The sequence below is a fragment of the Callorhinus ursinus genome, unplaced genomic scaffold (assembly GCF_003265705.2).
Source record: "Callorhinus ursinus isolate GAN/ISIS: 27379988/994484 unplaced genomic scaffold, GSC_fseal_2.0 scaffold1, whole genome shotgun sequence".
Classification (NCBI taxonomy): Eukaryota; Metazoa; Chordata; class Mammalia; order Carnivora; family Otariidae; genus Callorhinus; species Callorhinus ursinus.
Genome location: NW_027397063.1, coordinates 101,957,892 through 101,973,795, shown reverse-complemented (window position 1 = coordinate 101,973,795; position 15,904 = coordinate 101,957,892). Strand labels below are relative to the sequence as shown.

At 40.1% G+C, this 15,904-nt stretch overlaps 1 protein-coding gene across 1 annotated transcript in view; it reads right to left on the bottom strand.

Annotated features, from left to right (window-relative positions):
- Nucleotides 1-14,848, bottom strand: part of IGSF10 (immunoglobulin superfamily member 10) — a 60,917-nt gene extending 46,069 nt beyond the window's left edge. Inside the window, exons 1-4 of the mRNA XM_025880365.2 lie at nt 14,809-14,848; nt 14,161-14,336; nt 12,395-12,586; nt 10,683-10,812 (exon numbers count right to left, since the gene is read on the bottom strand). Coding sequence (XP_025736150.2) covers nt 10,683-10,812; nt 12,395-12,585 — 321 coding nt within the window. The 5' untranslated portion in view covers nt 12,586; nt 14,161-14,336; nt 14,809-14,848. The remainder of the gene's footprint in view (nt 1-10,682; nt 10,813-12,394; nt 12,587-14,160; nt 14,337-14,808) is intronic.
- Nucleotides 14,849-15,904: the final 1,056 nt, after the last annotated feature.

The window sequence follows — 15,904 nt, the reverse complement described above, 5'->3', positions numbered from 1 at the left end:
TTTTATATATAATTTATATTATATATTATATATCATATAATATATAATTTATATTTTTTTAAAGATTTTTTAAAATTTGAAATAGATAGAGGTTGAGCAAGAGAGCAGGAGCAGGGGTGCAGAGGGAGAGGGAGAAGCAGGCTCCCAGCTGAGCAGGAAGCCCAACACGGGGCTCAATCCCAGGACCCTGGGATCATGACCAGAGCTGAAGGCAGACACTTAACCTTAACTGAGCCACCCAGGTGCCCCCCCCTTTTTTTTAACAAATTTCCCCAAATCAAATTCTAAATGAAGTCTTATTGACCTGGAATATTCCAAAGGATTTGTTAAACTAATTAGACTTATTTGATTCATAAATTACATGGAAAGCATTGTCAAATAAGTAATACTAAGCCTTCTCTATTGTATTTGTAAAATTATGACACTTATAGATGGAATCCTTTCTGCTGATGCAGTAAATGGCCCCTCATTACCAGACTTTTGCCATCCTGATGTCCTTGTAACATGGCAACAGTCGGCTTCCAAATCAGAAAGATTAAGATGGGTAAACAAGGCTGTAAATTAAGTGAACAGTTGGGCCCATGGGAACCAAAGATGGTTCTTCCTGGAAGAACCCAAGATAGTTCTTCCTGGCTCCCTGACAAACCCCATTTTTCATGTGTTTTGCATTCTTTAACCCATGGTAGTGAATTTAAAATGACTTCAATTATGAATAGATATTGATGGAGAGACTTCTATAAAGTTGTAAAGACAGGAGCATCTGGGTAAGTTCAGTCGGTTAAGCATATGACTCTTGATCTTAGCTAGGTCTTGATCACAGGGTCTTGAGTTCAAACCCTGAACTGTGGTCCACGCTGGGCATGGAGCTTACTTAAAAAAAATAAAAAAAATTGGGGCGCCTGGGTGGCTCAGTCGTTAAGCGTCTGCCTTGGCTCAGGTCATGACCCCAGGGTCCTGGGATCGAACCCCACATCGGGCTCCCTGCTCGGCAGGAAAGCCTGCTCCTCCCTCTCCCACTCCCCCTGCTTGTGTTCCTTCTCTCGCTTTGTCTCTCTCTGCCAAATAAATAAATAAAATCTTAAAAAAAAAAAAATTGCAGGGGCTCCTGGGTGGTTCAGTTGGTTAAGTGCCTGCCTTCAGCTCAGGTCATGATCTCAGGGTCTTGGAATCGAGCCCCATATCAGGCTTCCTGATCAGCGGGGAGTCTGTTTCTCCCTCTCCCTCTGCTTGCTGCTCCCCCTTCTTGTGCCCTCTGTCAAATAAATAAAATTAAAAAAAAATTGCAAAGATAGTCTACCAATGTCTGACCTGTTAAATTTATAATCCTGGATAAACTTTTGTTGTACCCAGAGCCTTCAGACTTCCTTCTGGACACTCTGAACACCTGCAGCTGGACTTCATTCAACTGCCACTTAGTATGAGTTATCAATATGTTCTTGTTATTTTGTGTGTGTGTTTTCTGGATGGATTGAAGCTTTCCCTTGCCACAAGGCTGATGCCCTCACAGTAGCAAATAAACTATTAGACAATGTGTTTCCCATTGGTGTACCTTCCCTGATCCCCAGTGATCAAGGCACTGACTTCACCAGGCAAATCATGAGCCTTAACAAAAGCCTGGCAAACTTCTTGGAATTATCATTGCTCTTATCACCCTCAATCATCAGGCATCAGAAAGAACTAATGATCCTCAAACTTAAAAATCTCTAAACCTGCTGAAACTACTGGACTTCTTAGGCCTAAGGTATTGCCTTTGGTCTTGCTGACCATTTGCAATATTCCCTTTGAGAAACAAACCCATTCCACACAAGAGGGTCACCAGTAGACCAATGTCTATTGGCATACAACTTTCTGCTGATTCTTGTCATCTTGTGCTAGTATGACCAGCCACTGTAAATCTCTAATGTCTTATGCTCAAGGCTATCATCAACAGGTTAAAAAAGCCTTCCCAGATGTCAATTCGAAGGTCCCTGTTAGTCACAATCTGGAGTCTGGTGATTAGATATTTTGGAAATATTATCAGAAGATAGTCCTCAAGCTCCATTGAAAGGGACCTTATCAAGTGCTTCTAACCTGGCATTACTGCAAAACTACAAGGGATTGGATACGATACAGCTGAAGAGAGCTCCACCTGACATCCGTTCCCGGATAGATGCTGGAGACCTCTGAATCAAATTGATAAGGAAGAGAGGTAGCTGACATTGAGGTAGATGGCTTCTGCCCAAAATGACAGATCAAAATTTCATACTTTAACTAAACAAGAAAACCTCCTCCTTCTTTTCCTTGTCTTTACTCTGGCATTGGTCTGGAAAGATAATGCCATCATCCATATCTCCCAGACCATTGCTAAGGGCAGTAACCTTTCAGACTGCTGGATTTGTCAAAGCTTTTTATCTATCCTTGATGCTCTTGGTACTCCTTATAAGGAATTCCTCTTCTATTCTCAGTGTCACTGCAGACTGCAATCATCCCCTCCCACCCCCTTAGAAATCTCTTACCAAGTTCAACTTCCATGGCCGGAATATCTAGTGCCTTTTTACCTTTCTCCAGTAATGACTGTACTTACCTATCTAAACACAAATACCTTTGTAAATCTTAATATAGTTGCACCCCCATAGTCCCATGATTATCTAGATCATATCTGTTCTCACCAAGAGAACTTACTAGCAGCACCCTTCTTTGCAAGACATTTAGAACAACACTCTATTTCAGGTTTAGGGATTCTCTTCTTATATGCACTGAAAACCTGACTGACTCTTGGTTTGAACCAGCAAATGCAGCAGTCCCTGTGAACAAATCCATTAATAGTACCTCCTTAATGGTAATGGTCTGTGTGCCAACAGGATTTATCTTTGTCTGTGATGGTTATAATTCTTCTTGGTCCTACGAATGTCTAGATGGCTGGCACACAAGCTGGGCAATGCCTTCTAGGTTATCTAACTGTGCCCTTAACTTTCCATAGACAACTAAGATACTTCATTAGTCAACTCTCCTGTATTTACATCACTGAGTTAGAAAAGACCTATGAGGAGGAATTCATAATTCAGGATTGCTTTCTTTGGCAGGGCCATACTTCCCTAGTTAGGAGTGAAAATAAATAAAGATATGATCAGGAACTTCTTTTTAACTCCTGAAGATATTGCAGATTCCATTGCTAAGACAAGAGCTGCCCAACAAAGATTCGTAGGCTCTCTGGCAACATAGTTTTTGATAATAGGATAGCCCTTGACTATCTTTTAGCTGGGCAAGGATATATCTGTCCTATGGTCAACACCACCTGCTGCATCTGAATTAACACTTCTGGGGGAAGTTGAAACTCAGCTACATAAAATCACTAACAGACCATTTGGCTTAAAAAGGCAACTCCTTCAATGGGGGTTTTTATTTGACCTACTTGATTTTGATTCATATAAGTCTTGTGGACTATGGCTCTGAAGTGCCCTCTACACATTGGAAATATTTTGCTTATAGTTATAATCTCCCTGTTATATTAGATCCTCTTAAAATTTTTAAATTCATTTAGGTGTGAGGGGGAGATGGCAGTGGAGTAGGAGGACCCTAGGCTCTTCTCATCTCACAAATACAACTAGATAACTATCAAATCATCCTAAAACCCCCCAGAAATCCATGTGAAGACTAGCAGAACAAACTCCATAACTGAACGTAGAGAAGAGGCCACATCAAAGAAGACAAAGTACAGAGATGCAGCTTGGAAGAGGTATGGATTGTGGCTGCTGTGGTGGGGAGATGCAGTCATGGAGAAGGGCAAAAGACAGACTAACAGGGGAATGCATGGGGAAAATGAATGCCCATAGCAATTGGCCTGGAAAGTGAGAGGGCCCGAATTTTGTGAGTTCTTGCAACTAGCAGGACTTTAAACCTGGAGTTTTAAGGGTTGGTGTGCTCAGCTCTGGGAGAGATTGGAAGGCATTGAGGCTTTACTTGGAAAGAAGGCAGGGCAAACAGCCCACAGACATACTGTAGATCTGAAGAGTGCCTGGGGAGCAACTAGAGGTTTATGTCCCAGAGGTGCAGTGTTCACAGAGAGACTCCTCCAGGAACAAAGAAAGTGGAAGGCTCTATTTCCCTCCCCTGCACCTCAACATAAGCACAGGGCCACCCGTGGGAACCAATGCAGCACCAATACTCACTACCTAACTTGCTTACACCAAGCCCCACCTGCCTGAGCTCCAGAAGAACTGCCCTTCCCAGTCAAGCTTGCCTCGGTCCCAGGGCAGTGGGCTGCCTCCCTCAGAAGACCAGCTCAAACCCCTGTCAACACCATGTCTCTTGACCTGAGAGTTTTGTGTAGCTTCAGTTCTGGTGGCAGTGGCAACAGATCTCATTTCACAAGCAAACCAGAGCACACTTAGTTAAAACACACCACATTTAGGCCAGGGACCAAACACTGCCAACAACAGACAGAGAGCCTCTGCAAACAACTGGCCTGAAGGATAAAGCAGTCACAACACAATAGCAGAGCTCACACAACACATTCTGGAGATACTCCTGGAGGCTCCACGCCCTGGGGAAAACGAGGTACTACACTGCAGGGCACTACAGGAACTCTTCTTCATAAAGCCATTACCCTCAATAACAGGAGACATAGCTGACTTTCCTAACACAGAGAAACAGCACAGAGACTTAGACAAAATGAGAAGACAAAGGAATTTGTCACAAATGAAAAAACAGGACAAGGCCACTGCCAGAGTTCTAAGTAAAACAGATACAAGTAACATGCCTGATGGAGAATTTAAAGCAATGATCATAAGGATTCTCACTAGAGTGGAGAAAAGAATGGAGGATATCAGTGACACCATTAACACAGAGATAAGGAATAACATAGCACAGATAAAGGGCTCAATAAACAAAATGAGAAACAGTTGATGTAATGAACAGCACACTGGAAGAAGCAGAGGAACATATTAATGACCTAGAAGACAGACTAATGGGAAGTAATCAAGCTAAAGAAAAGAGAGAAACAAGAATTATGCAAAACAAAAACAGACTTAGGGAACTCAGTGACTCCATCAAATGTAATAAAATTTTATTATAGGAGTCCCAGAAGAAGAATAGAGAAATTGGGGCAGAGAATTCATTTGAAGAAATAATAGCTGGAAACTTCCTTAATCTCAGGAAGGAAACAGATATCCAGATCTAGGAGGCACAGAGAACCCCCAACAAAATCAACAATAACAGATCCACACCAAGATGTACTTTAATTAAAATGGCAAAATATAGTGATAAAGAAAAAAATTTAAAAGTAGCAAGACAAAGGAAGACAGTTACATACAAAGGAACCCCCCCCCCCACATAAGGCTATCAGCAGATTTTTCAGCAGAAACTTTCCAAGCCAGAAAGAAGTGGCATATATTCAAAGTGCTGAATGGGAAAAACCTGTAGCCAAGAATGCTCTGTCCAGCAAGGCTAGCATTTATAATAGAAGGAGAAATAGTTTCTCCAACAAAAACTAAAGAAGTTCATGACCATCAAAGCAGTTTTGCAAGAAATATTAAAGGGAACTCTTTGAGTGGAAAGAAAAGACCAAAAATGACAGTATGAAGGTAGAAAACAAAAAAGCAGTAAAAATGAATATTTATATAAAAAACCAGTCGAAGAACTCACAAAATAAAAGGATATAAAATATGATACCATATACCTAAAACATGGGGACCAGAGGAGTAAAGAATGGGTTCAGACTTAAAAGACCATCAACTTAATACAGACTACTATATGTAGAAGATGTTATGTACAAATTTAATGGTAACCACAAATCAAAATACCACTAATACATATGCAAAGACTCAATAGAAAGAAATCCAAAAATCTCACTAAAGAAAACCAGCAAACTATGAAAGAAAGGATCAGAGAAAATCTTCAGAAACAACCACATAACAAGTAATAAAATGGCAATAGATATATCTTCTCTCTCTCAATAATTACTTTGAATTTAAATGGACTAAACACTCCAAAGATACAGGGTGACAGATGGATTAAAAAAAGAAAAAAAAAAAAAAGACCCAGTACATGCTGCCTACAAGAGACTCATTTTAGACCTTAAGACAGCTGCAGATTGCAAGTGAAGGGATGGAGAACCATTTATCATGCAAATGGATGTCAAAAGAAAGCTGGAGTAGCAATACTTATAACAGGTAAAATAGGCTTTAAAACAAAGACTGTAACAGGAGACAACAAAGGGCACTATATAATAATGGCAACAATCTGACAAAGACATAACAATTGTAAATATTTATGCACCCAACATGGGAGCACCCAAATACATAAAGCGGTTAATAACAAATGACAGAACTAAAATAATGCAGTAATAGTAGGGGACTTTAACACCCCATTTACATCAATGGACAGATCATCTAAACAGAAAATAAACAAGGAAACAATGGCTTTGAATGACAGACCGGACCAGATGGACTTAACAGATGTATTTAGAACATTCCCTCCTTAAACAGCAGAATATGCATTTTCAAGTACACATGAAACATTCTCTAAAACAGAATACATATTAGGCCACAAAACCAGCCTCAACAAATACAAAAAGATTGAAGTCATACTATGTACCTTTTCTGACCACAACACTATGAATCTAGAGGTCAACAAGAAAAAGTCTGGAATGAGCACAAATACGTGGAGGTCAAATACCATGCTACTAAACAATGAATGGGTCAGGAAATCAAGGAATAAAAAAGTACATGGAAACAAATGAAAATGTAAACACAATGGCCTAAAACATTTTGGATGCAGCAAACACAGTTCTAAGAGGGAAGTTTATAGCAATTCAGGCATAACTCAAGAAGAAAAATCTCATATAAACAACCTAATCTTACACCTAAAGGAGCTACAGAAAAAAACAAACAAAACTCAAAACCAGCAGAAAAAAGGAAATAACAAAGATTAGAGCAGAAATAAATGCTCTAGGAACTAAAAAAAACAATAGAACAGATACAATGAAACCAGAAGTTGGTTCTATGAAAAATTCAATAAAATTGATAAACCTCTAGACAGACTTATCAAAAAGAAAAGAGAAAGGACCCAAATAAATAAGAGATGAGAGAGGAGAAATAACCACCAATACCACAGAAATACAATTAGAATATTATGAAAAACTATATGCCAACAAATTAGACAACCCAGAAGAAATGGATCAATTCCCAGAAACATAAAACCTACCAAAACTGAAATAAGAAGACACAGAAAACTTGAACAGACCAATAACCAGCAAGAAATTGAATCAGTAGTCCAAAAGCTCCCAACAAACAAAGGTCCAGGACGAGATAGAGGGCTTCACAGGTGAATTCTACCAAACATTTAACGAAGGGTTAATACCTACTGTTTTCAAACTACTCCAAAAAATAGAAAAAGTAGGAAAACTTCCAAATTCATTCTACGAGGCCAGCATTACCCTGATACTAAAACCAGATAAAGATACCAGAAAAAAGAGAACTACAGGCCAATATCTCTGATGAACATAGATGCAAAAATCCTCAACAAAATACTAGCAAACCAAATCCAACAATACATTAAAAAAATCATTCACCCTGATCCAGTGGGATTTATTCCTGGGTTGCAAGAGTGGTTCAATATTTGCAAATCAATCAACATCACATCACATGAATAAGAGAAAGGATAAGACTATATGATCATTTCAATAGATGCAGAAAAAGCATTTGACAAAGTACAACATCCATTCATGATAAAAACCCTCTACAAAGTAGTTCTGGAGGGAACATACTTTAACATAAGGCCATATATGAAAAACCCACAGCCAACATTATCCTCAGTGGGGAAAAATGGACAGCCCTTCCCCTAAGTTCAGGAAGAAGACATGGATGTCCAGTCTCAACACCTTTATACAACACAGTATTGGAAGTCCTAGCCACAGCAGTCAGACAACAAAAAGAAATAAAAGGCATCCAAACTGGTAAAGTGAAATGAAACGTTCACTATTTGCAGATGACATAATTCTATATATAGAAAACCTGAAAGACTCCACCAAAAAATTGTTAAAACTGATAATTCAGTCAAGTCACAGGATATAAAATCAGTATACAGGAATCTGTTGCATTCCTATACACCCATAATGAAGCAGAAGAGAAATTAAGAAAACAATCCCTTTTACAATTAATTGCACCAAAAACAATAAGATAGGTAGGAATAAGCCTAACCAAAGAGCTAAAAGGCCTGTACTCTGAAAATTATAATACATTAATGAAGAAATAGAAAAGGACACAAAGAAGTGGAATGACATTTTATGTTCAGGGTTTGGAAGAACAAATGTTATTAGAATGACCATACTGCCCAAAGCAATCTACACATTTAATGCCATCCCTATCCACATATCAACATTTTTCACAAAGTTAGAACAAACAATCCTAAAATTTGAATAGAACCACAAAAGACCCCAAATAGTAAAAGCAATCTTGAAAAAGAAAAGCAAAGCTGGAGGCATTGCAATTCTGGACTTCAGGTTATATTATAAAGCTATAGCCATCAAAACACTATGGTACTGGCACAAAAATAGATACAAAGATCAATGGAACAGAATAGAAGACCTGAAAATAAGCCCACAGTTATATGGTCAATTAATCTTCAACAAAGCATGAAAGAATATCCAGTGGGAAAAGGACAATCTTTTCAACAAACGGTGTTGGGAAAACTGGAGACCCACATGCAAAAGAGTGAAACTGGATGACTTTCCTACACAATAGACAAAAATAAATTCAAAATGGATTAAAGACCTAAATGTGAGACCTGAAACCATAAAAACCCTAGAAGAGCACAGCCAGAAATTTCCCTGACATCAGCCCTACCACTTTTTTGTAGATAGGTCCCCTGAAGCAAGGGAAACAAAAACCAAAATGAACAATTGGGACTACATCAAAAAAAAAAAAAAAAAAAAACCACAAAAAAAAACTTCTGCACAGCGAAGAAACCATCAACAAAACTAAAAGGCAAAATTTATGGCATGGGAGAAGATATTTGCAAATGACATATCCCATAAAGTGTTAGTATCCAAAATATACAAAGAACTTATAAAACTCAACACCCCAAAAACAAATAATCCAATTTAAAAAATGGGCAGAAGACATGAACAGACAGATCTCTTTTAGGGAACACATCCAGTTGGCCAAAAGACACTCGAAAAGATGCTCAACATCACTTATTATCAGGGAAATGCAAAGCCAAACCACAATGAGATATCACCTTACACCTGTCAGAATGGCTAAAATTAACAACACAGTAAACAACAGGTGTCGGTGAGGATGTTAGAGGTAGGGAGCTCTTGTGCACTCTTGGTGGGAATACAAATAGTGCAGCAACTGTGGAAAATAGTATGGAGATGGCTCAAGAAATTAAAATTAGAACTACCATACAATCCAGCAATTCCACTTCTGCATACTTATCTGGACAAAATGAAGACACTAATTCAAAAAAATATATGCACCCCTATGTTTACTGTGGCATTATTTACAATAGCCAAGATATGGAAGCTACCTAAGTGTCCATCAACAGATAAAGAAGATGTATGTGTATATATGTATATTTGTATCTACACACACACACACACACAAATATTATTTGGTCATAAAAAAGAATAAAATCTTGTCATTTGTGATAACATGGATAAAGGATAGTATGCTAAATGAAATAAGTCAGAGAAAGGCAAGCACCATGAAATTTCACTTATTTGTGGATTCCAAAAAACAAAAAAGATACAGACAGACTCATAGGTACAGAGAACATTCTGTTATTTGCTGGGGGGTGGGGGGTGGGAAACCAGGGTAAGGGGATTGAAAGTTACAAGCTTGCAGCTATAAAATAAATAAATCATAGGAATGTGATGTACAGCATGGGGAATATAGTTAATAATACTCTAACAACTTTGTACCATGACAGATGGTAGCTAGATTTATCATAGTAATCACTTCCTAATGTATATAAATGTTGAAGCACTTATATTGTACACCTGAAACTAGCATAATATTGTATGTCAAATACACAGTGATAAAAAAAATTTTTTAAAAGAATAAATCACATATGGTTGTGCTTTTCCTGAACAGCTTTTTTTTTCATGTATTTAAAAAATTTGATCGTCATCTTGAATTGAGTTAGCTTCTCAAAATCTTTAAGTCCTACATATGTATCAGACATACTGATCTTTCCATATACATTTCCCCATAATCCCCTTTTTTCTTATCCTTAGATGTGTTTTATCTTTACTTTGTCACTTACTGGAGTGATAATTCTTGTAATATTTGATGTATTCTTAGAAGTCCCCATAACTTCTCAAAATTTTTTGAACAAGTAAAAATTTTAAAAAGTATATTTATGTGTAGAAAGCTAACTTCTGTCTAAGACAACAACTCCCAGATGAACAGGACTAGAAGTAGCCTTTCTGGATTAAATTTTAAAGGTGCAGTAATCCCTGGGTATTAATTTTTTTTTTTCCTATTAGCCTAGATCTGAGAAAATGCCTCAGAATTTTCTTATTATTCTAATTTCCACATATTATTGCATTTAAAGAGCAATCAGTCTTGGACATCCTCCTTTGAGGTCTCCCTCTAATACACAGAATGTTGATTTTTGGGTTCCACTGGAATGGTCAGCATTCAAGGGTACATCTCGCCTCTTGAACCTGCACCTTCCCCCCCCACCGCCCCCAGTCTTACCTGCAAGGCCTGCAAGTCTGAGAAGGTCTTAGCCGGGATTGTATGAATGCCATTGCTGTGCAGCATTAGCAACTCCAGTTTGTTCAGGCCAGAAAAATCCATTTCTGTCAATCTAACCAAGCTGTTGTACCTGAAATTAAAATGTCAGGCATAAGCTAAGCCTGTCAGCTGCAGTTCAGATGTCAAAGCAACAGTGCATGCACGCACGTCCACACACAAAGACTGTAGCTCCCTTTTTATTTATTTTTATTTTTTTTAAAGATTTTATTTGAGAAAGAGAGAGAGAGCATGTGATGGGGGCAGAGAGAGAGGGAGAAGCAGGCTCCCCACTGAGTAGAGAGCCCAGTGCGGGGCTCAATCCCAGAACCCCGGGATCATGACCTGAGCCAAAGGCAGACTCTTAACCAACTGAGCCACTCAGGTGCCCCAATACCTCCCTTTTTATAACCTGTGCTCGAAGGAGAAAATCAAATGCTTAACATATACTGAGATTCATCAGATGCCACAGAAGGCCCGCCCACTCCCCAGTCCTGGCAGTCTCGGTTACACTGTCCACATTCCCCTTCCTAGGACATACCACATCCCTCCACATTTTCGACCCTTTCTGCATATGCTGTTCCTTCAGCTTGGGATGCCCTTGACTCCACCTCTCTCTACTTGTGACTCCTGGTCAGGCCCAGCCCATTCTTTGAGGACATGCCCGCCTCCCACCCCTTGCTTTTCCAGGTAGAATTTCTCACTATAAAGTAGTGGTTAAGAAACCTGGACTCTTAACCAAAGAGTTTGGCCAAATAGTTTGGCTAGGATTATGAATTTAGGCCTTGGTAGTCAGTCAACCCTGGGTAAAATCAGCAATCTTTCTAAGCCTCCGTTTCTTCATCTATAAAGTGCAAATAATAGAAGTGACTTACAAGGTGTTCTGAGGATTAAGTGAGTGAATACATGGAGAATGCTTAGCTCAGTGCCGGATCACGGTAAGGGCCCAGTCAGTGTTAGCTATTATCATTAGTGATGGTTCCAAGGTACTTTGTATGCATTCTGATGGTTCTTACTAATTGTACTGATTGTGCATCTGTCTTCTCCATTTCACTCTAGCTTCTAGAAGTGAATAATACATCTTGTTCATTGTTGTATCCCTGGCATATGGTAGGTGCTCACTATTATCAAATACATGATGTTCAATCTGACTGCATGTGCATACATACGCACACACCACAGTTTTTCACGAAACTTTAAAATATAGTCACCTTTTAGCAGATTTAGTTAGGTTTACGTTTTTGAAAGAATTTTAAATAAGTCACTTTGCATGAAAAGAAGTCCAAGGGTCTTATTAAAAGATCTAACCAACTTTTCATACATACCTTTTATATATAGGAGGACACTTCCAGTGTCCTATTATCTCCTCTAATTCTTAACAGATGCTATTTTCCAGCAAAAAGGTAGCCAGAATGAAGTTCTTCTGTAATCTTGGGCCTCCCATCCTACGGAGAGTGATTTCAGGTTCTAGAACCTTCTCCTAGTAAAAGTTTACCAGGAAAATGTTGCTTGTTGTCCCTTACAAACTTAAGATCTTCCTGTGCTTATTTCAGATGAGAAATACTGTTAAAACAATTTTGGTTCATCTCCTAAATTCACAAGTTTTGTTTTGCTATTTTGGGGACAAAGCATCAGTGTGATCTCTCTTTGAGAAAGGGACGAGGGCCCCCACTCACCCTAAATTAATGCGCTCCACATCGGGTGAGATGCCGTCTGGGATAGAGGTCAGGTACCGAAATGTGCAGTGCACCTCTGTAGGCACATAGCAGGCACAGCGGCGAGGGCAGGCCTTGCCCCCAGGGCTGGCCACCAGGCACACCACGGAGGAGACCAGCAAGCAGGTGATTCCTCTGCCTTCCACCTTCATTCTGGGTCGGGGCGGCGGGGGGGGGGGGGAGAGAAATCACACCTCAGAGTTATAGGTATGGTTTGAGCAAAGTTCCAGTACAACTACACACACTAAGTCTGGTGATCTGGGAGAGGTTTCTGAAAGGTCGTAAGTAGCTAATTTCATTCATTTACAACTTGTATGGTAAAACTGACTCTTCACATAGCCTTGTGATCAAGTGGGATATTAATTGTTGTGAAAATTCCTTCACAGCTTCTCACTTCTTAATGAAAAGCAATAATCCCTATGACTTAGAGATTCAAGAAAAGAAAAAATAGAGACCATAACAAAGGTATTATGCCAACGGAAATACAGAGGCTTACTTTCCTGTTTACCTGTTAGTTCTTTTAGACCAACTTTTAAAAAACCTGATTATAAAACTAATCATAGAAAGTTTGGAAGCTGTAAATAAGTAGAAGAAAATTACTCATATTCCCACCACCCAGTTATAATCATTAATATTTTGCTGTATTCCTTTCAGCCTTGTATAGGTGGTGTATGTTTCTGTGTGTATGTGTGAGTATATGTGATCAAACGAAATTTGTAACACATTTTATTCATTGAATATATAAGGTCTGTTTTTTGCTTCATTAAACCTTCTTCAAAAACATTTTTAAGAGCTATAATACTCCACTGGAAGGGTGAATAAATCTCAAACATGTCCTCTAGTCCTTGCCAAAAAAGACACATTGCACACTTCACTGCCATGGAATGACCATGAGCCATGGTGACTTACTGGATGAGATAACTTGAGTCTTGCACCTGCACTGGAATGGGCCACCCTTGACCCCTGGAACACAAGCTGCTGGGTGCTTTTGCTTTGCTTAGAATGTCTCTCTGTACCTTTCCTTGGTCCCTCCCCCTCCTCCCCCCCTCCACTTCCTCTTCCCCCTCCTCCTCCTGTCTGCCATGGGAGTGGGGGGGGGGGAGCATCATCAGGGAAGAAATATGCTCAGCTTCTTGGAAAAATGATCTCTATTACCCATGTGTGGGGCAAGCTGAGGGATCCAAACCTAATTTTCTCTTGAAATTCAGAATATACAAGGATTGCAATAAAATTTTTATTGTGCTTTTCTAAGAAAAGTGACCTTCGTAATTTAAATTAATTAATTTATAAATTACATTCCTCAGGATAGAATTGGTTTCTTTGGGATTATACCAGCAGCTATCCTTTAGCCATAAACAACACTAAAAACAGAGGCAGAATTGCTAGTCTTCATATAAAGATAATGGAATTATTATCAGAATTTAGTCCAAATTAAAATTTAATATAGGATTAATCACATGACTTTTGTCATTATAACCATCCAATTACAAAAATTTTAAGTAAACATATGATTGGAGACAGCATTTCCACCTTCCATCATTAGTTAAGTAAAAAAACAAATGATGAGACAAAGGTAATTCTCTCGTTCAGCTAGAAAACAGAAGTTCTGGGTTATGCCCACATGAGAGTTATTTAAAAGAATCACAACTCTACAAGAACGTATGGACAGTGCATTCCCACAAATTTAAACCTGAAAATGTATATAACGAAATAGAAATGGACAGTACCTGAGCTCTTTCCTGGTTCTGAATCCTCTCCTGCCCCAGGCAGAGACAGAAAATCTTAGCAGGAAGTGGAAAACTGTATCCCAAACTGAGTGAGGACAAGTTCTCTGCTCCCCAAAATGAGCAGATGGCTTAGGCTTTTCGGCTTGCAGCTCAGGAGTGATACTCTGGAGAGAGACCTGGAGGGCGTCCACAGATTCAGTGAATTCTAACCCGTGTGTGCCCACATTAATCCAGAATACAGAAGCATTCCTGTATTATAATTGTTACAGAAACAAAAGACAAAGTGGAAGTTTTAAAATTTCCTTTCCCTAAAGTTGTCATTGAAATATAACTATCACTCCATTTTTTCCCCCCAGGTCCCAGGAGTTTCTCTATTTTTGGACAGATCTGTCATAGATGCCCACAATAAGGGTCTCCAGCTACTGAATTAATCTTTGCTCAGAGTGCATCTTTTGCCTGGCGCCAGTCACTGAAGAGGTGACTTGCTCTTGCTTGCTTTAATGGCCCCTCGCTCCCCAGGGCGTCCTCCCCGTGCACTCGCCGGAGCTGCTTCCTGCAGCGGGGCTCGCCGCGTTCCCACGCCGAGCCCCTAGTCTCTCGAGCGTCCCGTCTGTCCCCTTCCAGGAAAGGACTGGCGGAGCCGCTCACCTCTTTGCCCAGGTGACCAGTGGGCTCACGCTGTCAGCAGTGTCCCAAGCTCAGCCGCTGGGTCTCGGGACCTTTCAGAGCCGAGGAGGGAAGGCGGGGCGGGGACCGTGGTGACGTTGACTTGTGTGTCTGGGGACTCCGCCGGGGCTCTGCGGCGCCCGTAAAATAAACGACCACCAAGCTCTTTATTTTTGAGAGAACGCGGGACGCCTGTTCGCCTTCTGTCTCACTTCCTCCTAGACTTCTAATTCCCGTGCAAGTGGGAGCCGGTGGGCAGGACAGTTTCAGTGGCTGGACTTTCATGCCCACGTTGATCTCCTTCACTGTTGACAGGTGGGCCTGTGGGTTTCAGAGTTTGGCTGAGTCACCACCATCTGTAGCTCCCCCAAGTCCTGCCCGAAGGCTGAGAGTTGGCGAGGATAACCTGTGATACCTGCAGTTTGAATCTCCTGTTTGGCCCATTTGGAGAAACTCTCTTGTGAAAAGGATCATTGGAGAACTGGATTTAAATGCAATTATTTGCTCGGGTTGTGTTCCCCCCACCCCCTGTCTCCACCCCCACTGTCCAGGAATTGCCACTAGCCGCTGAGACCTTGTTTAATAGCTCCTGCATTTGTAGACCAGGCTTCTGATGTTTTGACTCATAAACACTGAATTAATATAACTAAAATGGCCTTGTTTCACTTTCTCTGGTTATACTGTATATAAGATTTGATGGGAATTTGAAATGAATACTTAAGAACTGTGGAACTCAGGAACAAACAATATCAGCCTCACCTGGGACCCTGTTTAAAAAAAAATGGGTTCTCTGGGCACCTGGGTGGCTCAGGTGGTTGAACGTCTGCCTTGGGCTAGGGTCGTGATCCAGGGGTCCTGGAATCGAGTCCGACATCGGGCTCCCTACTCCTTGGGAAGCCTGCTTCTCCCTCTGCCTCTGCCTCTCTGTCTCTCATGAATAAATAAAAATAAAGTAAAATAATAAATAAATAAGTAAAGAATTCTCAGACTCCATCCCAGAACCACCACTGAATCAGAAATTGCAGGGATGGGACCTAGAAGTCCGTTTGTTAACAAGCTTTCCAGATGATTCCTGTGT